The sequence below is a fragment of the Ambystoma mexicanum genome, chromosome 1p (assembly GCF_040938575.1).
Source record: "Ambystoma mexicanum isolate Mex_15411 chromosome 1p, UKY_AmexF1_1, whole genome shotgun sequence".
Classification (NCBI taxonomy): Eukaryota; Metazoa; Chordata; class Amphibia; order Caudata; family Ambystomatidae; genus Ambystoma; species Ambystoma mexicanum.
This window is the reverse complement of record NC_090921.1, coordinates 525,637,392-525,653,009: the sequence shown is the minus strand read 5'-3', so window position 1 is coordinate 525,653,009 and position 15,618 is coordinate 525,637,392. Positions and strand designations below refer to the sequence as shown.

Below are 15,618 nucleotides of genomic sequence, written 5' to 3'. Positions count from 1 at the left end.
ACCGGGAGCCAATGAAGAGATATCAGGGCTGAAGAGATATGATCCCAGGGCTTCAAGCCAAGGACAACAATTGCAGTCCAGTTCTGAATGTGCTGCAGAGGGCAGAGAGTAGTTGCAGGCAGATTTAGAAAGAGGCTGTTGCAATAGTCAAGCCTAGAGAGAACCACAGCTCTGGAGGCATTGAGCTTCTGGGGGAAGAAGAGGAAAGGAAGAATACCCCTGAGGAGGTGCAGTTGGTAGTTAGACCTTTGTGAGACGTCAGTGATGTAAGGAGAAGAATTGGGCTGCTATTGTTTTGGGGCACAGGAGAGAAATGCTAGCGTATATCCTCACTTGCACCAAAAAACGTTTTGAGAATCTGGCCTAAAGTGTTGGGGACTGTTGAGGAGTGTTTAGTGGAGAAACCGTCAGGATGTGGCACCTGATTCAGCAGCCCGTCTGGGTTTCTAAAGGGCATTGTAGAAATTTAGGACAGTTGGGATCAGTTCCAGCATCAGCCATGTTGCAGTTATTAAGTGCTCGGGTTGGAAGGATCCTCAGGCCAACTGGGAGTAAAGGGATCAGCATTGTGGTGTACGAAAGAAAGGCCAAGGTCATAGTGGTTATCACAAGTGGCAGAGATGGCTTGCTTCAAAGTTTCACTCAATTTTATTTTATTTTACTTTTTATTTTATTACATGCAGCCAGGCAGAACTAATTGCACCTGAGTGCACATTTTTACATCAGTTTTTCAAATGTGATGAGAAGTCCATAGAAAAGGAAATCACTGAAGTAGCATATAGATGCAGAAATAGGGAGATAGAGGGCAAGCGGAGAAAACAAAATTACATGTATTTATTTATTTATTTATATACAGGAGGAACAATGATCTTTTGATCACAAACGACCCTACACTAGATAAGTAATCAGATTTGACAGTAGGCAGTGAGCTTCTTGCATTGGGGTGAGTTTGAGGGACATTCTGACCAAATTGTGGAGGGGAGTAAATGGAACAGTCACCGGGGACAATACATAAGTGGACATAATGTTTTATTTGAGGGAGCAGGGGGGCACGCATTCTCGGCTCCTGTTCAGAGAGGCTCAGGAGGTGTGGCATTGGGCCATTGATCTGGGAATTCTGGGAATTCACATTACAGTTTACCATCTGCTGGGTGTCCAGAATGTGCAGGCAGACTCTCTCAGCAGAGTCTGGGAGCAGCTGCACGAATGGAAACTGAAGAAGGATCTGGTGATGATCTTCAGAAAGTGGGGGTTTTCCCCTTGACTTGTTTGCCACGCCAAAGAACTAGCAGTGCCCAATGTTTGCCAGCAGAGTGGCTCATCCAGCGTCAAAAGGAGACGCGCTCTCGTTCCCATGGACAGGCCTCTTCGGGTATGCGTTCCCTCTGTTTCCGCTAATTCGGTGGACAATCCAGTGGGTGCGAAAATACAGTGCAAAGTGATCTTGGTTGCACCATTCTGGCCCAGACCGATGTGGTTCTCAGATCACCTTCATCTAGCGGTGGAAGAGCTGCTTTGTCTAGGGGCAGACCAGGATCTGCTATCACAGGATGAGGGGAGAGTGTGGCATCACAATCCGGCATCTCTCAGCCTGGCTCCTGACTACTCAGAGTTCGGTCATCTAGGTATCTCACAGGAGTGCCGGCGAATCCTGGATGCGACAAGGGCGCCTTCCACTAAAATCTCTTACAGTAGGAAATGTGCGAGATTCTGTACCTGGTGTGAACAGCAGCTGGCCGTGCGGCCATTGGAGGTTTCACCAGCCTAGGTTCTTCAATACCTGTTGCATCTGGCGCATGGAGGCCTGGCGTTGTCTTCAGTCAAGGTACATTTAGCGGCCATTTCCAGATTCACCAGACGGTGCCATACTACTCCTCGGTTTAGTGACAGATTGGTTAAGCATTTTTTTTTAAAGGACTTTTTCGGACATTTCCCCGGGAGAAGAGGTTTGCTTCGGTATGGAGTCTCCATGTGGTTCTCGCTGCTCTCATGAAACCGCCGTTTGAGCCCATGTCGACGGGATCCTTGAAGTTCCTCTCGTGGAAAGTCGCATTTCTAGTTGTAATCACATCTGTCAGAAGGATTTCAGAGCTTCAGGCGCTAGTCATTGACCTGCCGTACCTGCGATTCATGATACAAGGTTCTCCTGTCTACTAATCCGCACTATATACCAAAAGTGCCTTTGGCGTGTCACAAACACGCTACAATTGCCTTGCCCTCGTTCTTCGCTAAAGCGACCACGCCGGCGGAAAGAGCCCTGCATTCCCTGGATGTCAAGAGGGCGCTGAAGTTTTATCTGGCCCGCACTCAGGACTTCAGGCAGTCGAGACCGCTGTTTGTGGCGTTTGGTCCCTCCAGCAAGGGACGATAAAGTTCCAAGCAAGGATTTCCCGTTGGGTCTCGTCCACAATTTCATTCTGTCAGAGAAAGGCTGGCAAGCCCTTGAGGGGCAATTTTAAGGCCCATTGTACAAGGTCCACAGCGTCGTCGGCGGCGCTCTGGGCTGGAATCCTGCTCACTGACATTTGCCAGGTGGCTTTTTGGATGGTGCTACATACCTTCACTGGACACTGTCTGGGTCAGCAACATGTGGAAGATTTGCAGGTGGGAAGGGAGGTACTTCAACACCTGTTTCAATAAGGTAAGCCCTGCAGCTTCCAGGGTTTCTGTTTTACTCTTTTACTTGTTATTATGCATGTTGAATGTTATTCTTTCTGTTCATGTTTATGGTCTGGGGTTGGTTTGCCTGTCATGCACCTCCAGTGGTTGGTCATACTGCTATGCAATCTATTCACAGCATGTGAATCCATGAAAGATCCAATGCTGGAGTAGTTTCTTACCTGTAACTCCATTTCTCCAGCGTTGGTATCTTTCATGGATTCACATGCGCCCGCCGACCTCCCCCTGCAGGCAAACCTTGATTCTGGTTTCCTCTACTTGGGAGGTTAAAATCTTAAGGGAAGCCGCGGCGGCGGGGCTATTTATACCAGACATCCTATTGGTGTAGCCTAAAGCACCCAAAAAAGGATATCGATAGGACACTAAAGTGTCAATGTTTTCCATAGGAAAATGCTAGGTTAAAGTTACAGATGTTTCCCAGCCTGACGGGAAATATTCACAGCATGTGAATCCATGAAGGATACCAACGTTGGAGCAATGAAGTTACAGGTAAGAAAGTACTCCCTTCTTCATTGCTGCACGAACCGAGTGCCAGGGGTCAAGTAATCCATAGTCTAGTGAAACTTCTGAAACCGGGCTATAAGCTCCAGGAGTCTCCTAAAGACCTTGCAGAAGCAGGACGACCAGAGCTCGTGTCCCCGCACCAGAGTGCAGGACCCAAGGAGTCAAAGAAGCCCAACCGGTATCCGAGATCCGCGACAGTGCTGTTTACTAAGCGTTGAAACTGCGAAGTGCCGCTGAACCAAAAAGAGCCTGTAGTTGCTGACGACCTCCCAAGTACCGCTGCAGGAGCCCTCCAGACATCCTCCCTCTTGTCCCCACGACTGAGGTTCAAGAACACAGGGTCTGCACCGCTGTAGCAAGACTGAATCCAGCTGGACTACTCTTGAATGAACGAAGTGAATGGAGCGGAAGAAATCGTTAGAATGGATGAAGCGCGTGGAACGGATGAGCACGCTGAGCGGACGAATGCGTTGAACAGATAAGTGTGTAAATCGGATGAGTGTATAAAACGGATTAATGTATAGAACCAACGAGTATATTGAGCGGATGAGTGTATTGGGCAGATGAGTGTACTGGGCGAATGAGTGTGTGGAGCTGATGAGTGTGTAGAGCGGACGATTGTGTAGAGCGGATGAGTGCATAAGTGCAGAGTAGTGTCTAGAACGCAGGAGTGCATAGAACAGATGAATGTGCAAGGCGAATGAGTGTAGGCCAGATGAGTGTGTAGAGCGGAAATAGCTGCAGAGCGGATGAGTGCAGAAGTGCAGAGGAGTGTTTAGAACGCAGGAGCAGATGAATGTACTGAGCGGATGAGTGTATAGAGCAGATGAGTGTATAGAGCGTATGAGTGCACGGAGCGTACGAGTGCCTATGAGCGAACCACTTTGCAGAACTGACGAGTACATATAGCAGATGAGTGTGTGGAAAGAACGATTGCATAGAGCGGTTGAGTGCATAGAGCAGATGAGTGCATAGAGCAGATGAGTGCGTGGAGCGGATGGGTGCGTGGAGCGGATGGGTGCGCGGAGTGGATGAGTGCGCAGAGCAGATGGGTGCGCAGAGCACATGGGTGCGCAGAGCGGATGGGTGCGTAGAGCGGAAGGGTGCACAGAGCGGAAGGGTGCACAGAGCGGAGGAGTGCACAGAACGGAGGAGTGCGCAGAACGGAGGGGTGCGCAGAACGGTGAAGTGCCCAGAACGGAGGAGTGTGTAAGAACGGAGGAGTGTGTAAGAACGAAGGAGTGTATAGACCAGACTAGTGGGAAGAGCGGCGGGATGTATAGAGCAGATGAGTGCATAAGATCGAATGAGTGCGGAAGGGAGGAGAGGTGCGTAAGAGCAGGTGAGTGCAAAGAGCAGATGAGTGTATAGAGTGAGTGAGTGGAATGGTTCAGAGTGCGTGGAATGATTCGGAATGCGTGGAATGGTTCAGAGCACGTGGAATGGTTCAGAGCGCGTGGTATGGTTCGGAGCGCGTGGTATGGTTCGGAGTGCGTGGAATGGTTCAGAGTGCGTGGAATGGTTTGGAGTGCGCAGAACGGTTCGGAGTGCGTGGAATGGTTCAGAGTGTGTGCAACGTTTGAAAGAGCATGTAAACCATCCTATCACATCACCATGCTTACTCTCCTCTTTAAACCACCATTCAACTAGAACACAGAGATACTATGACACCATTCGGTATAGCTGTTCTCATACCAACATCTGCCTCATACTCCACATCACTCTAACTAATCACTGCTGGTTTCACACCCGCCAGCCAGGCGTTCTCCTCAGGCTTAATGCAGCCAGAACCGGTCTGGCTAAAACCTGCCAGAATAAACACATACCCCTGATCTCTCAACCTCCACACCTACCGCTATGAAGCAGCTAATACATGAATGCCACACCAGCTACACACATAGCCGGCGCTCACAAGCACCTTTGACTCTCTCTACTCTCTCTAATGACTTGAACTTCGGTTCCCGAGGGCGTTCAACCTACCAGCGCCTTCAGACCATACCAATTGTACATAAGGCGCTATATAAATGCAAAGTAACATAACATAACATAACATACATAACTTAAGGACAACCAACATTGGACATTTTCAAGTGGAGGTAGGAGGTATGGCCAGCTGTGCTCGGGATGTGACCATGATGGGTGAAGTGCTTGAGTGGAGGTAGAGGAAGTGAGGTACAGAGGCAGGTTAGAGGCATGGGTAAAATGTTAGCAGATAGATGAGAGGTAGGTTAAGAGGGTACCTAAGAGGTGAGGAGCTAAACCTTTAGTTTAGTTTTGAACAAATCCGTGTTGACTTTTTCTCAGATGTCTGGGAGAAGAGAATTCCATGCAAGTGGAGCAAGAAGAGAGAAAGAGCGGAAGTGAGAAGAAGCACAGGGAGGGCGAGGAGCCACCAGGGTAGTCGATCAGGCAAAGAGAAGATTACTAGAAAACCTATTGAGTTGGATAGAGGAGGGCAGATACAGTGGTGGTGCCTTACAGTGGTGGTGCCTTACCATGGATAGATTTGTGAACCATGAGAAGAAATTTAAATCTGGCTGTTTTTCATCGTCAGCCATTCAGCCTGTTGACTGTACGAGGAAGTAGGTGTGAAGTGAGGGAGGTCAAAGAGACTCCTGATAGCGAAGTTAATGATCTTGTCAAAAGGATATAAAGCATAGTTGGGGAGACCAAAGAGTATGCTTGCACAGTAGTCCAGTTTAGAGAAGGGGAGAATTGTTAAGAGATGATTTGCGTTGTTGAAAGTGAGGTGCCTGATTTTCCTAATAGTTATAAGGTTGAGGCAAGCTGCTGTTGCTGCTTTGGAGATGAAAGTAGGGAAGGTCTGAGAAGGGTCATAAATGATGCCAAGGTTTCTAGCTGAATAAGAGTAGGGATGAGTGTTAGGTGGGAACTGGACAAGAGATGAGAGAGAGCTTTTGGCAGGGAAGAAAAGCACCTCTGTTTTGGTAGAGTTTAACATCAGAGAGTGCAAAGCCATCCGATATTTAATGGCAGAGAGACAGTTGGACATTTTGATACAGGGATCAGAGAGTTCAAGAAAAGAGAAGATGATTTGGTGTCAGCCACAAAGAGTTAGTACGAGAACCCAAAGGAGGAGATTAGTGCCCCGGGAGCAGAGGTGTAGAGTTTAAAGAGGAGCAGAGTTGAGAGGTGTTGTTGCTCCAGGAGACAGAGATTTGGTGAGGTGCAAGGTAGGATTCAATTCAGGCAAGGGCTCAATCCCAAGAACAAAGAGAGTATCAAGGAGATCAGAGTGATCAATAGTGTCAAAAAGCAGCAGACAGGTCAAGGAGAATTAGGATAGAGTATAGCTTGGAGTGCTTGGTAGAGGTGATGAAGTTGGACACATTCAGGAGAGCAGTTTCCATGGAGTGACGGGAGCAGAAACCTGCTTGTAGGGGGTTTCGAAGGTTGTGGTTGTCTAAGAAATTAGTAAGGCGGTTGAACACAACCATTTTAAGCACTTTTGAATAGTGCCGAAGGATAGACACAGGGCGAATGTTAGTGGGAAGGTTCAGGTCAGCCCCTTGTTTTTTTAGGAGAGGGATGAACATGGCTATTTTGAAAACAGAAGGAAAGCAAGCAGAGTCAAAAGACAGCTTGAAGAGTTCAGCGAGGTGAGAGGCCATAAAGGGGCAATAGGCTTGACTAGCTAAGGAGCAAGGGTGTCTGATGGTGTTCAGGGGGGTTATCCTTCATCAGTAGAGACAACACTTCATCAGTATTAGTGTGACTAAAGTGGCAGATAGAGGCAGAGAATTATAGTAGAGTAGGCAGCGTGTAGCATGTAGGAGGAGGGAGTGTGAGGAAGGTCAGGAGAGAGTCTCTAATTTTGGAAATTTTTGCAGCAAAGTATTCAGCTTGGTCATTAGCTGTGAGAGTGGAGTTGATAGTCATAGACTTAGGGGAAGTGAGGAGTGAGTTTACGGTGCCATGTAGCGGGCGAGGATGTTTGGAGTGAGAGTCAATGAGGGAAAGGTAGAATTAACTTTTTTTTCGCTCCATCAAGAGTGGACCTGAGAGAGTTCAGGGCAGAGAGGTAGAGTTGCAGGTCCTCATGCGTGTGGGTACGCCTCCATTTGCACAGTACCTGATTCATATCTTTGTGCAGAGAGCGTATGAATGGGGTGACTTGTGGTTGAGGATGCTGAGACTTAGGGGATAGGACATGAAGAGATAAGTCTTAAGAGTCTTTTGAAATAGAATTAGAGAGGAAATGCATCTAAGAGATAAAGGGAGAGTATTCTACAAGCGAGGTTCCAAAATAGCAAAACATCTCTCTTCTGTAGACGCAGCAGGAGGTGGGTACAACTAGTAAAATTGATCATCAAATCAAAGGGGATGAACAGAGTGCTATCGTCAAATCTTCTCAGATAGAAAAGGAGGGTGAATCAATCAGTGAATACACTTAAAAACCAGGCACAGTATTTTTAATTCAATTCCCTGGGCCCTATTATGAGTGTGGCGGTCCGGAAACAAGGGTGCCGGTAAGTCTACCGACACCCATTTTTTCCGGACCACCACACTCCGAGTCTGCCTGCCGGGGCCGCTGCACCCGATATGTCTGACGCTGCCGGGTGCAGCAGCCCCAGTAGGCAGACTGATCACGAAAGCACGAGCAAAGTTAGTAACGGTGCCGGTGCTTCTGTGAACCCACTCCCATGGAGTCCTATGGGACTCCCTGGGAATGTCGACGAACATTTATCCGCACCTAGCTTCCCGATCAGCTGGGACTTGTATTGTCCCGGTGGCACAGGGAAGCTAGGTGCCGGTAAAATGTTACAGGTCTGGTGGCAACCCACCCGGAAGCACCGGCACAGTTACCGCCTAACTCGCATTGAGGCCACCGGCAGCCTATAGAGTGATTTTGGGAGTGATGAAATGAGATAAGGAGTGGAGACTCCACCAGTTATCACAATATAAGTGCTAAGGGTTATGGGAGGTAAGAATGTTTTGTTCAAAGGAACTCTACTTGAGATATCAAGACCCCAGGTCTTCACTTTGCTTAGTCTGTTGGTTGTCAGGCTGAGCACCATCTCAAACCTCACTCTAACTTGCTTGGGTGCTGTGCTCACTGACCAGCAAGGTATTTTGCTCATCAATGGTAATGAATGGCATTTGTCAGGTATTTCTCCAGGAGATTGGGGAAGGGTCAAGAATCTCTGTGCTTGTTACCCCGGTAGCTTTATAGTAACCTGCTAAGACTATATATATATATATATATATATATATATATAGAGAGAGAGGGAGAGGGAGAGAGAGAGAGAGAGAGAGAGAGAGAGAGAGAAAAAACCAGTGAGGTATGCAGTAACGTGCACTCCCTATCCATCATAATTAAACATAGTATAGCTTGAGCTTCAACCTTGCTAAATGGTGAGCCTGGTGTTCTTGCGAACCACTAGTTTGACTTTTGTTTAAGAGTGGTGTACTCTGGAACATCACGGAATTTGATTTGATTATATGGATTTCTAACGTGCTACAACAGACTTAACTGCACCCTAGCGTCATTGATATTTAGAGGAAAAAACTCAATTTGTACCCAAAATGGCTAGCAATTCAAGCCTGGGTATCTGTGTGAAATAAGATTATGCGAATAGGGTCGTCTTCAAGGATCTCAAGTGAAGTGGAAAGGAGGACATACTTTGAATGTTTAGAGGCAGTAGGTTCCATCATCTGTGTTATTAGATCGTAAAGCGCTAGTTGCCCCTATAAACAAATATAAATGACGGAATTACTTAAAGATGTTTATCAGACGGTTTTAAGAGGCATTTTGGCTCATAGTGACCAACCTTAGATGATCAGCAGCCAGTTACAAGATTGTTTAAGCATTTAAAAACCAGGCATAGGAAGCCAGTGGAGTGATCTGGACAATGGAGAGATAGACTGAGTCTTGGGTGGTTTGAATATCAGGTGGACTGCAGCGTTCTGCACCCTCTGAAGCCTTTTCATTTGTCTGTCAGGAATGCCCATTCCCTGAGTCCAATTTGTAGTTAACCAATGCCCATACCACAATTGCATGATCTTTTTGGGGGACAAATGGAAGGGCACGGCATAACAAACGTAGTGAATACAATATTATTGGTACAATGACACCTACTTGTTGCTAGCCCCCAAGAATAGGCTGCCAAAGTCACCCTATATTGTTGACCCTAGAAACAAAGGTCATGGAGGAGCCCAGCATACATGCTGGGGACAGATGATTAGCTCCATCTGCCAAAAGGTGTTTCAGCCCAAACAAAATAAACTCTATCTTATTGGGACTCAGATGGAGCTTGGTGGAGGTCATCCAGCAACCTGCTTCTTCAATACATTGCCCCAGGTTCTGCATGGACTCCACTGTCTTATTCACTCTTACGTTAATCTGTGTATCATCTGCATAAGAGTGATACCTGAGGTTAAATGTCCTGAAAATGGACATTAATGGCTGCAAATATATATTAAACAGTAGAGGTGACCAATAAGATCCCTGTGGCACTCCACAGTCAAATTGGATTAAATCAGATACGTGGCAGCCTAGCTTAACTCGCTGATAATGCTGAGATAAAAATGAGCTGAACCAATGCAGAGCATGGTCAGACACCACCCACAGAAGTCAGGCTATTCAGGAGGATCCTATGATCGGTGTCAAAAGCCACTGAAGGTTCGAGCATAACCAACAGGGTTGGATCCCCATCATCAGCGGTTTTGAGGATGTCATCCAGGAATGCCACTAAGGCAGTCTTAATACCATGATAAGGGCAAAATCCTGATCGGAAGTTGTCACGCAATGACAGCTGTTCGACCTGTTTTTGCAGCTGATCAGTAAATACTTTCTCCAAAATGTTGGCAGGCCACGGGAGGCCTGCCACAGGTCTTTAGCTCTGGTGATCAGTAGCATCCAAGGATGGCTTTTTCACCAGTGGGAAGATTGTTGACAGTTTCCGTTCATGTGGGACTAAGCCTTGTCTAGAGAGAGGTTGACAGAAGTGGTAATGAACTTAGCCAGAGAGGTAGCATTTCCTTGTGCCACAAATGCCAGGAGAACATAAAGACTCTCGTTTGTTGTTTTCAATTTATTTAAAAGTGAAAAACTGATCTCAGAGTTAGCCGGGCTGAAGTCAAATCGTACATCCATCTGTGGAGTTAACCCTATTCTGGGTAGGGGCTGGGCAGAAGCATAGCCAATTTTCATTGAATAGCTTTAATCGTGTTCACAAAAAAGTATTTCAAAGGGTTACCTTATTGCATGGAGGGTATTATATCCGAAATAGTGCTGGTATGATTTAAACATTGGGAAATAGTTGAACAATGTTCCCTTGGTTTATTCAGGGAGGTTCAGATCCTATTATGAAGAAACCTTGACTTGGCTTAAATATTGCTATTTTATATTCTTTTATGTAACTTTTCACCTTTTTCTCAGTAATTATATTTTTTGATTTTCTCCATGCTCTTTCTACTTTACGATATTGTTGTTTCAGGATAGCTAAAGTAGGAGAGTACTATGGGTTAGAGCATTCTTTGGGGGGGGCGGGCTCTAGTTTTGAAAGGAACAGTGGCATCAAGTTTCAGCTCTTTGGAGCGGTTTGCAAACAACTTGTCAATCATCACATTAGTGTTAATGTTGCCAGAGCATTGGCTGAATCAGTAGCTGAGATTTTACGATCTTTCTTGTTACGGTACTGTGGTGGTATCTTCTGATGGCTAGCATTGTGCATTTTCCTGGTATTGCTAAAGAAAAACCATCAAATAAAATGATCCGACCAGGGGGCACCCACGGTACCCACCATCAAAACTCCAACACCATGTATTAGCACAACATCCAGGAAATGTCCATGTTGATGCGACGCAAGGGCGGTCAGCTTTATCAAATCATGGCTGTTTATGATCTCCCACAAATCATCTGGATCGTAGGATCATATAGCCAGATATTAAAATCTCCAAGCATATCTAAGCCAATAAATTGCAGAGTATTGATCTAAATAGTCTAGAAGATTTTATGCGGATCCTGCAGGTGTGTAACATAAAACTATATTAAATGAGTATATATGGGATAGCATAAAGCTCAGAAATCCAATTTGGGATGTCTCGTCCCAATTTAATATATCAAGATGTGAGATAGTCCAGATGTTTTTATAGATCACTGCAATGTCCCCTCCTCTGTGTGTGGAACGATTTATGCATTTAATGGAGTAGTTATTGGGCACTAGAAGATTAAACATAGCGGAGGAAGCATCATCGAGACATGTTTCAGTTATAAATAAAAGTTCCAATTTATGTTGTTCCAGAAGGTCTTATAATCCTGAGGTGTCTACATCAATAACAGCTGCTTTCACTTGATTGATCTTACTGACAGTTGGAGCAATTGTTTGATTAGGTACATTCCCATATATTTTGTGTTCCCTAATCTTGTTTCGTGTCCATAGTGAGATCGATAGAACCCGGATAAAGTCTGAGAGACGTAAGTGTCTCTCTGGGGTAGCTCTTCATGATGTCTGGCGCGTAAACCGTAATAATGAAAGACATGTTAATAAGGTTCCTTATCAGTGCCAATATTAGAGTATCGTAGACAAATTCTCACAAGTGGGTGCCTGCCTCCAGCTAACAAATCATTGTAGGAGGGTGGTGGAATAAAGAGTTATCTTAACAAATGGAAAGTATCCGATTCCACGCCAACAATCCAGTCACTGTCCAGAACAGGGCAAAACAGGCTTTGCGTCAACGCAAGTTATGCCTGTCCGTCGCCTGGAGCAACGCCAATCAGGGGTGACAGACGCAGGGCTGGATGGGAAATGTTGTGCAGTGCTACTGACGAGGGAAGATAAAAACAGCAGGCTACACGGTCCGTGAGATAGAAGGTAAGTGGGATAGCATCATCATCGAAGCTTGGATGGAAAGAAACTGGATGTGTTTAAATGGAAGCAAGACAGAGATGATGATCTTTGACTCTCACCAAGCCCGAGCCCAGCTAGACCCAGGATATAAGTCTTTAATATCAAGGACACCTCTATCCTGGTGGCAGGGAAAGTGAAAACACTGGGGCTATTCTTAGAAGCTTCCATGGGCGCAGAGCGCAGGTTATGTACTTAAACAAAAATTGTCTGTACTACCTACTGCTCCTTAAAGCCATCCATACCTACTTGAGTGAAGACAATTGTGCAACCATTTCTAGGGCCACAATATTATCTCAGCTCGATTATGGCAATGCACTACTGCTAGGCGCAAATAAAGGATGCTTAAAGAAGTGCCAAATCATTCAACACAATGCGGTCAGAATAATGAAAAGAAAATCGAGAAGAGAACACATTACTGCAGACAGAGTGGCTCTCCATTGGCTGACCGTAGAGGACAGGATACATTTTAAGTCCATGACTGTTGTCCACAGATGCCTGTTTGGGTAGGCCCCGACCTATCTTAAAGAATGGATCACTCAGCATGTACCCAGACTGTCACTAAGATCAGAGGTACTGGGTCTGATTACATGCCCGCCCCACAAACGGTCAAACTGCCTGTGTAGGGCTTTCCTGGTGATGGCAGCACAAAAATGGAATAGCTTACCAACACAGATTAGACACGAATCAAATTATATAACATTCAGAAAAACTCTGAAAACACACGTATTTAAGTGAAGACACTGACGCAGTTATCTCGCCATGGCCCTTAGGCAGACCTTACTGTCTTGTTTTATATGTTTGTCCCCTGTGTCTATGTGTGCACCCCGATGCCCGCAATACAAACCAATAAATAAATAAATAAAAGCGTTTAAAACCCAGTCAGTAATTCGTTGAAAGAAAGTTGCACCAGTTAAGAATATAAGCGACATTAATTTACCTTGCCCCTAAAGCAAAACAGTGTCCTAAAATTAATATTGCTGTAGTACTTAAATTGAATTTAAAATATATCAGAATGGTCTTTTTTGAATGCAGTTAAGAGGCAAAGTAACAATCATGACAGTAAGAAAAGCAATGCCACAGGTAGTTGTAATGCTGAACTAAGTAAGAATGTAATGTAAGAAGATCCACCATTGGGCCCTCCAAATATCCCTAGATCTTACAGACTAAGGGCCTCATTACACGGTAGGCTGTAAGGGTTTACCGGTACCGGTAAGGGCATCGGTACCGGTAAACCCTTACCGCCTTACTACGAGTTCCTTTTGCGGACCCGATCTTAACGGCTGGTTATGGGGGCAAAAATGGGAATAGGGAAGTGCCTTGGTGAATGGGGAATTACCGCCCCCGCTTACCTTGGAGTAGGGTGGTAATTCCGCCATCCACCAAGGTGGACACGGTAAAATACCGGCGGCAACCATGGCGCTAATAGCACCATGGTTACCGCCTACCTTGTAATGAGGCCCTAACTCTCGTATCACAGTGTAAACACAAGATGGGTTTACATCTATGGAGGTAGTGGCTGTGAAGAGTGGATGAGTGCAATTACTGCACAGCCTTGAGGAACGCAAGTCTGGGGGAGGGAGCATACACCTGCGAGGTGTGGATGCCTGTGCTTGATACATGTGGTGGCGTTTGTTGTGGAAGGTTTTAGTAGATATTTCCTGCTTGTTGCAAAGTGTTGTAGTGTTTAGTTTAAGTGTATATGCAGAAGTATTGTTTGTTGAGTTTTGTAAATGTAATGCTTGTGGTGCTCTTTTTATAAATTCGTGTTTTTTGTCTGTGTTGATGGTTGTTAATCTTCCCTCCCTTTCCTTTTTCCAGACCGAGCTGGCCTTCACAGTTTGCCTGCAGTACCGATACCAAGGCATTGACGACTTTATTGAGGAATATCTGCCTGTGAACATTGGCAAACCTCTGGTAGCCAAGCTGAACCTGCAGGCTGGCACGAGATCTGTGGACCTGTCCTGTGCTCATGCCCCAGTGAGAAGCCAGAGTTCTTCCCAAGCGAGTGACCTAAGCTCCTGTCACAGCAGTGTGGAACCCTCCTTTGCACCGACACCCCACTTTTCCTCCGTGACGGACTGTGGCGACGTGACTCCAAGCACCTATTGCTTGAGCGGGCCGCTTGAGCTTTATGGGACTGGTCCCCCAGGGGTAAATATACCTGAAGAGAATCAAAGCCCGGACAGTGAGGACCCACCTCTCATGTAGCAGCACAATCGCTGAGCTTTTTGGGTTTCCGGATAAAATATTCTGGTTTTCAAAAAAGATGTTGGTGCTTAATCTGTTCCCCAATATATTGCACATTATTGGTATTTGTTCTTTCTGCTATTTTTCATACTACTGAAAGGGGTTTATAGTGATTATTTCGACAGTCAAAGTTTCTACATACAAAAGTTTAGACAAAAAACCATTGGAAAAAAAGGTTTGATTGCATTATTTTTTCTTTTTTAATGGGGGGGGGGGTTCCCCCCCAACCTCTTGTTTTCTTTTTAAAACAAACTTTTTTTTCTATACGAAACAAAAATAAAACCTGTAACATGAAAATAATGCATTCAATTTCTTTTTTTTTTTCGAAACTGCATTCGAAACTTGTATGTAGAAACTATTTTTTCGAAATTATAACTGGATACCACTGAAAGGTATTGGATTATCAATACTCTTCTGAAGGTCTTGTGTCTGCAGAGCAGCACAGTACAAACATCTTAATATCTCATTCTGGTCGCCCCCATGATCACTCTTCCGCTGCTAATTGACCTCGTTCCTGGTCAAAGGATCCCAGCTCAAGGGATCAGATGGGAGTTGTAGTGGTCATCGTGGAATGAGGTTTAATACTTAGCAAATACCTTGCCTTTAGATGCAGTGTCTCTTGCAATGAAAGATAGAGTTCCTTCAAGATGTCCATTCAGTCTCTGTGCCTTTTGGAGGGTCCCTTCTACATGTGTGGGAGTGAGATTATATTTCTGTCCATTAAATCCTAAGCCTTGTGTAGAGCTCTAGTAGCTAGTGGAGTTGATCCTTTGTTCTTGCAGGGGAGGGGTGTCTACCATATAGAGCATGAACAAGGAGTTCTGTTCCTTCTGTATGTCTTTATGATCTGTGATGTCTTTAGAAAGGTCCTGCTAAGGAATTAAGTCATTGTGCCTCCAGTAAGTTCACTTTTAGAAGGTTTGAGCAGTCTTCCATCTCAATAACCTCTTCATTTCTGCAGTTTATAGTGAGAGGAAGGCGAGGGATGGGAACCACTCTTTAGGCTTCTCTCTGCGGTCTTTAGCTTTAGTGGATGAGGGGTGACCTATGGCTCCGTTGTCAACTCAAAGCTGCAAAATATCATGCACTTGGCTAAAGCTGTATTTTAGCAAATCCCACTAATTTAGCATTGAAACCATATCCTCCCCAAAAGTTATCCCACATACGTGTGAGAGGTCAGGAGTTCATCTAGAGAAGGTTTCAGGTGTATTCATCTGGCTGCACCTTTACTTCCTGGCATCTCTTCATTGAGGACATCCAGCAGCATGTGACGTTGAGTCTTCATCCTTCTGCAGACAGAGGCTGAGGGATATGT

At 45.5% G+C, this 15,618-nt stretch overlaps 1 protein-coding gene across 2 annotated transcripts in view; it reads left to right on the top strand.

Annotated features, from left to right (window-relative positions):
- The window catches only part of LOC138574636 (mucosa-associated lymphoid tissue lymphoma translocation protein 1-like), a 294,117-nt gene extending 279,514 nt beyond the window's left edge, over nucleotides 1-14,603 (top strand). For both annotated transcript variants that reach the window (XM_069649421.1, XM_069649422.1), the window contains one exon: nucleotides 13,875-14,603. In XM_069649421.1, the coding sequence (XP_069505522.1) occupies nucleotides 13,875-14,264 (390 nt within the window). In that variant the 3' untranslated portion in view covers nucleotides 14,265-14,603. The remainder of the gene's footprint in view (nucleotides 1-13,874) is intronic.
- The last annotated feature ends 1,015 nt before the right edge of the window (nucleotides 14,604-15,618 follow it).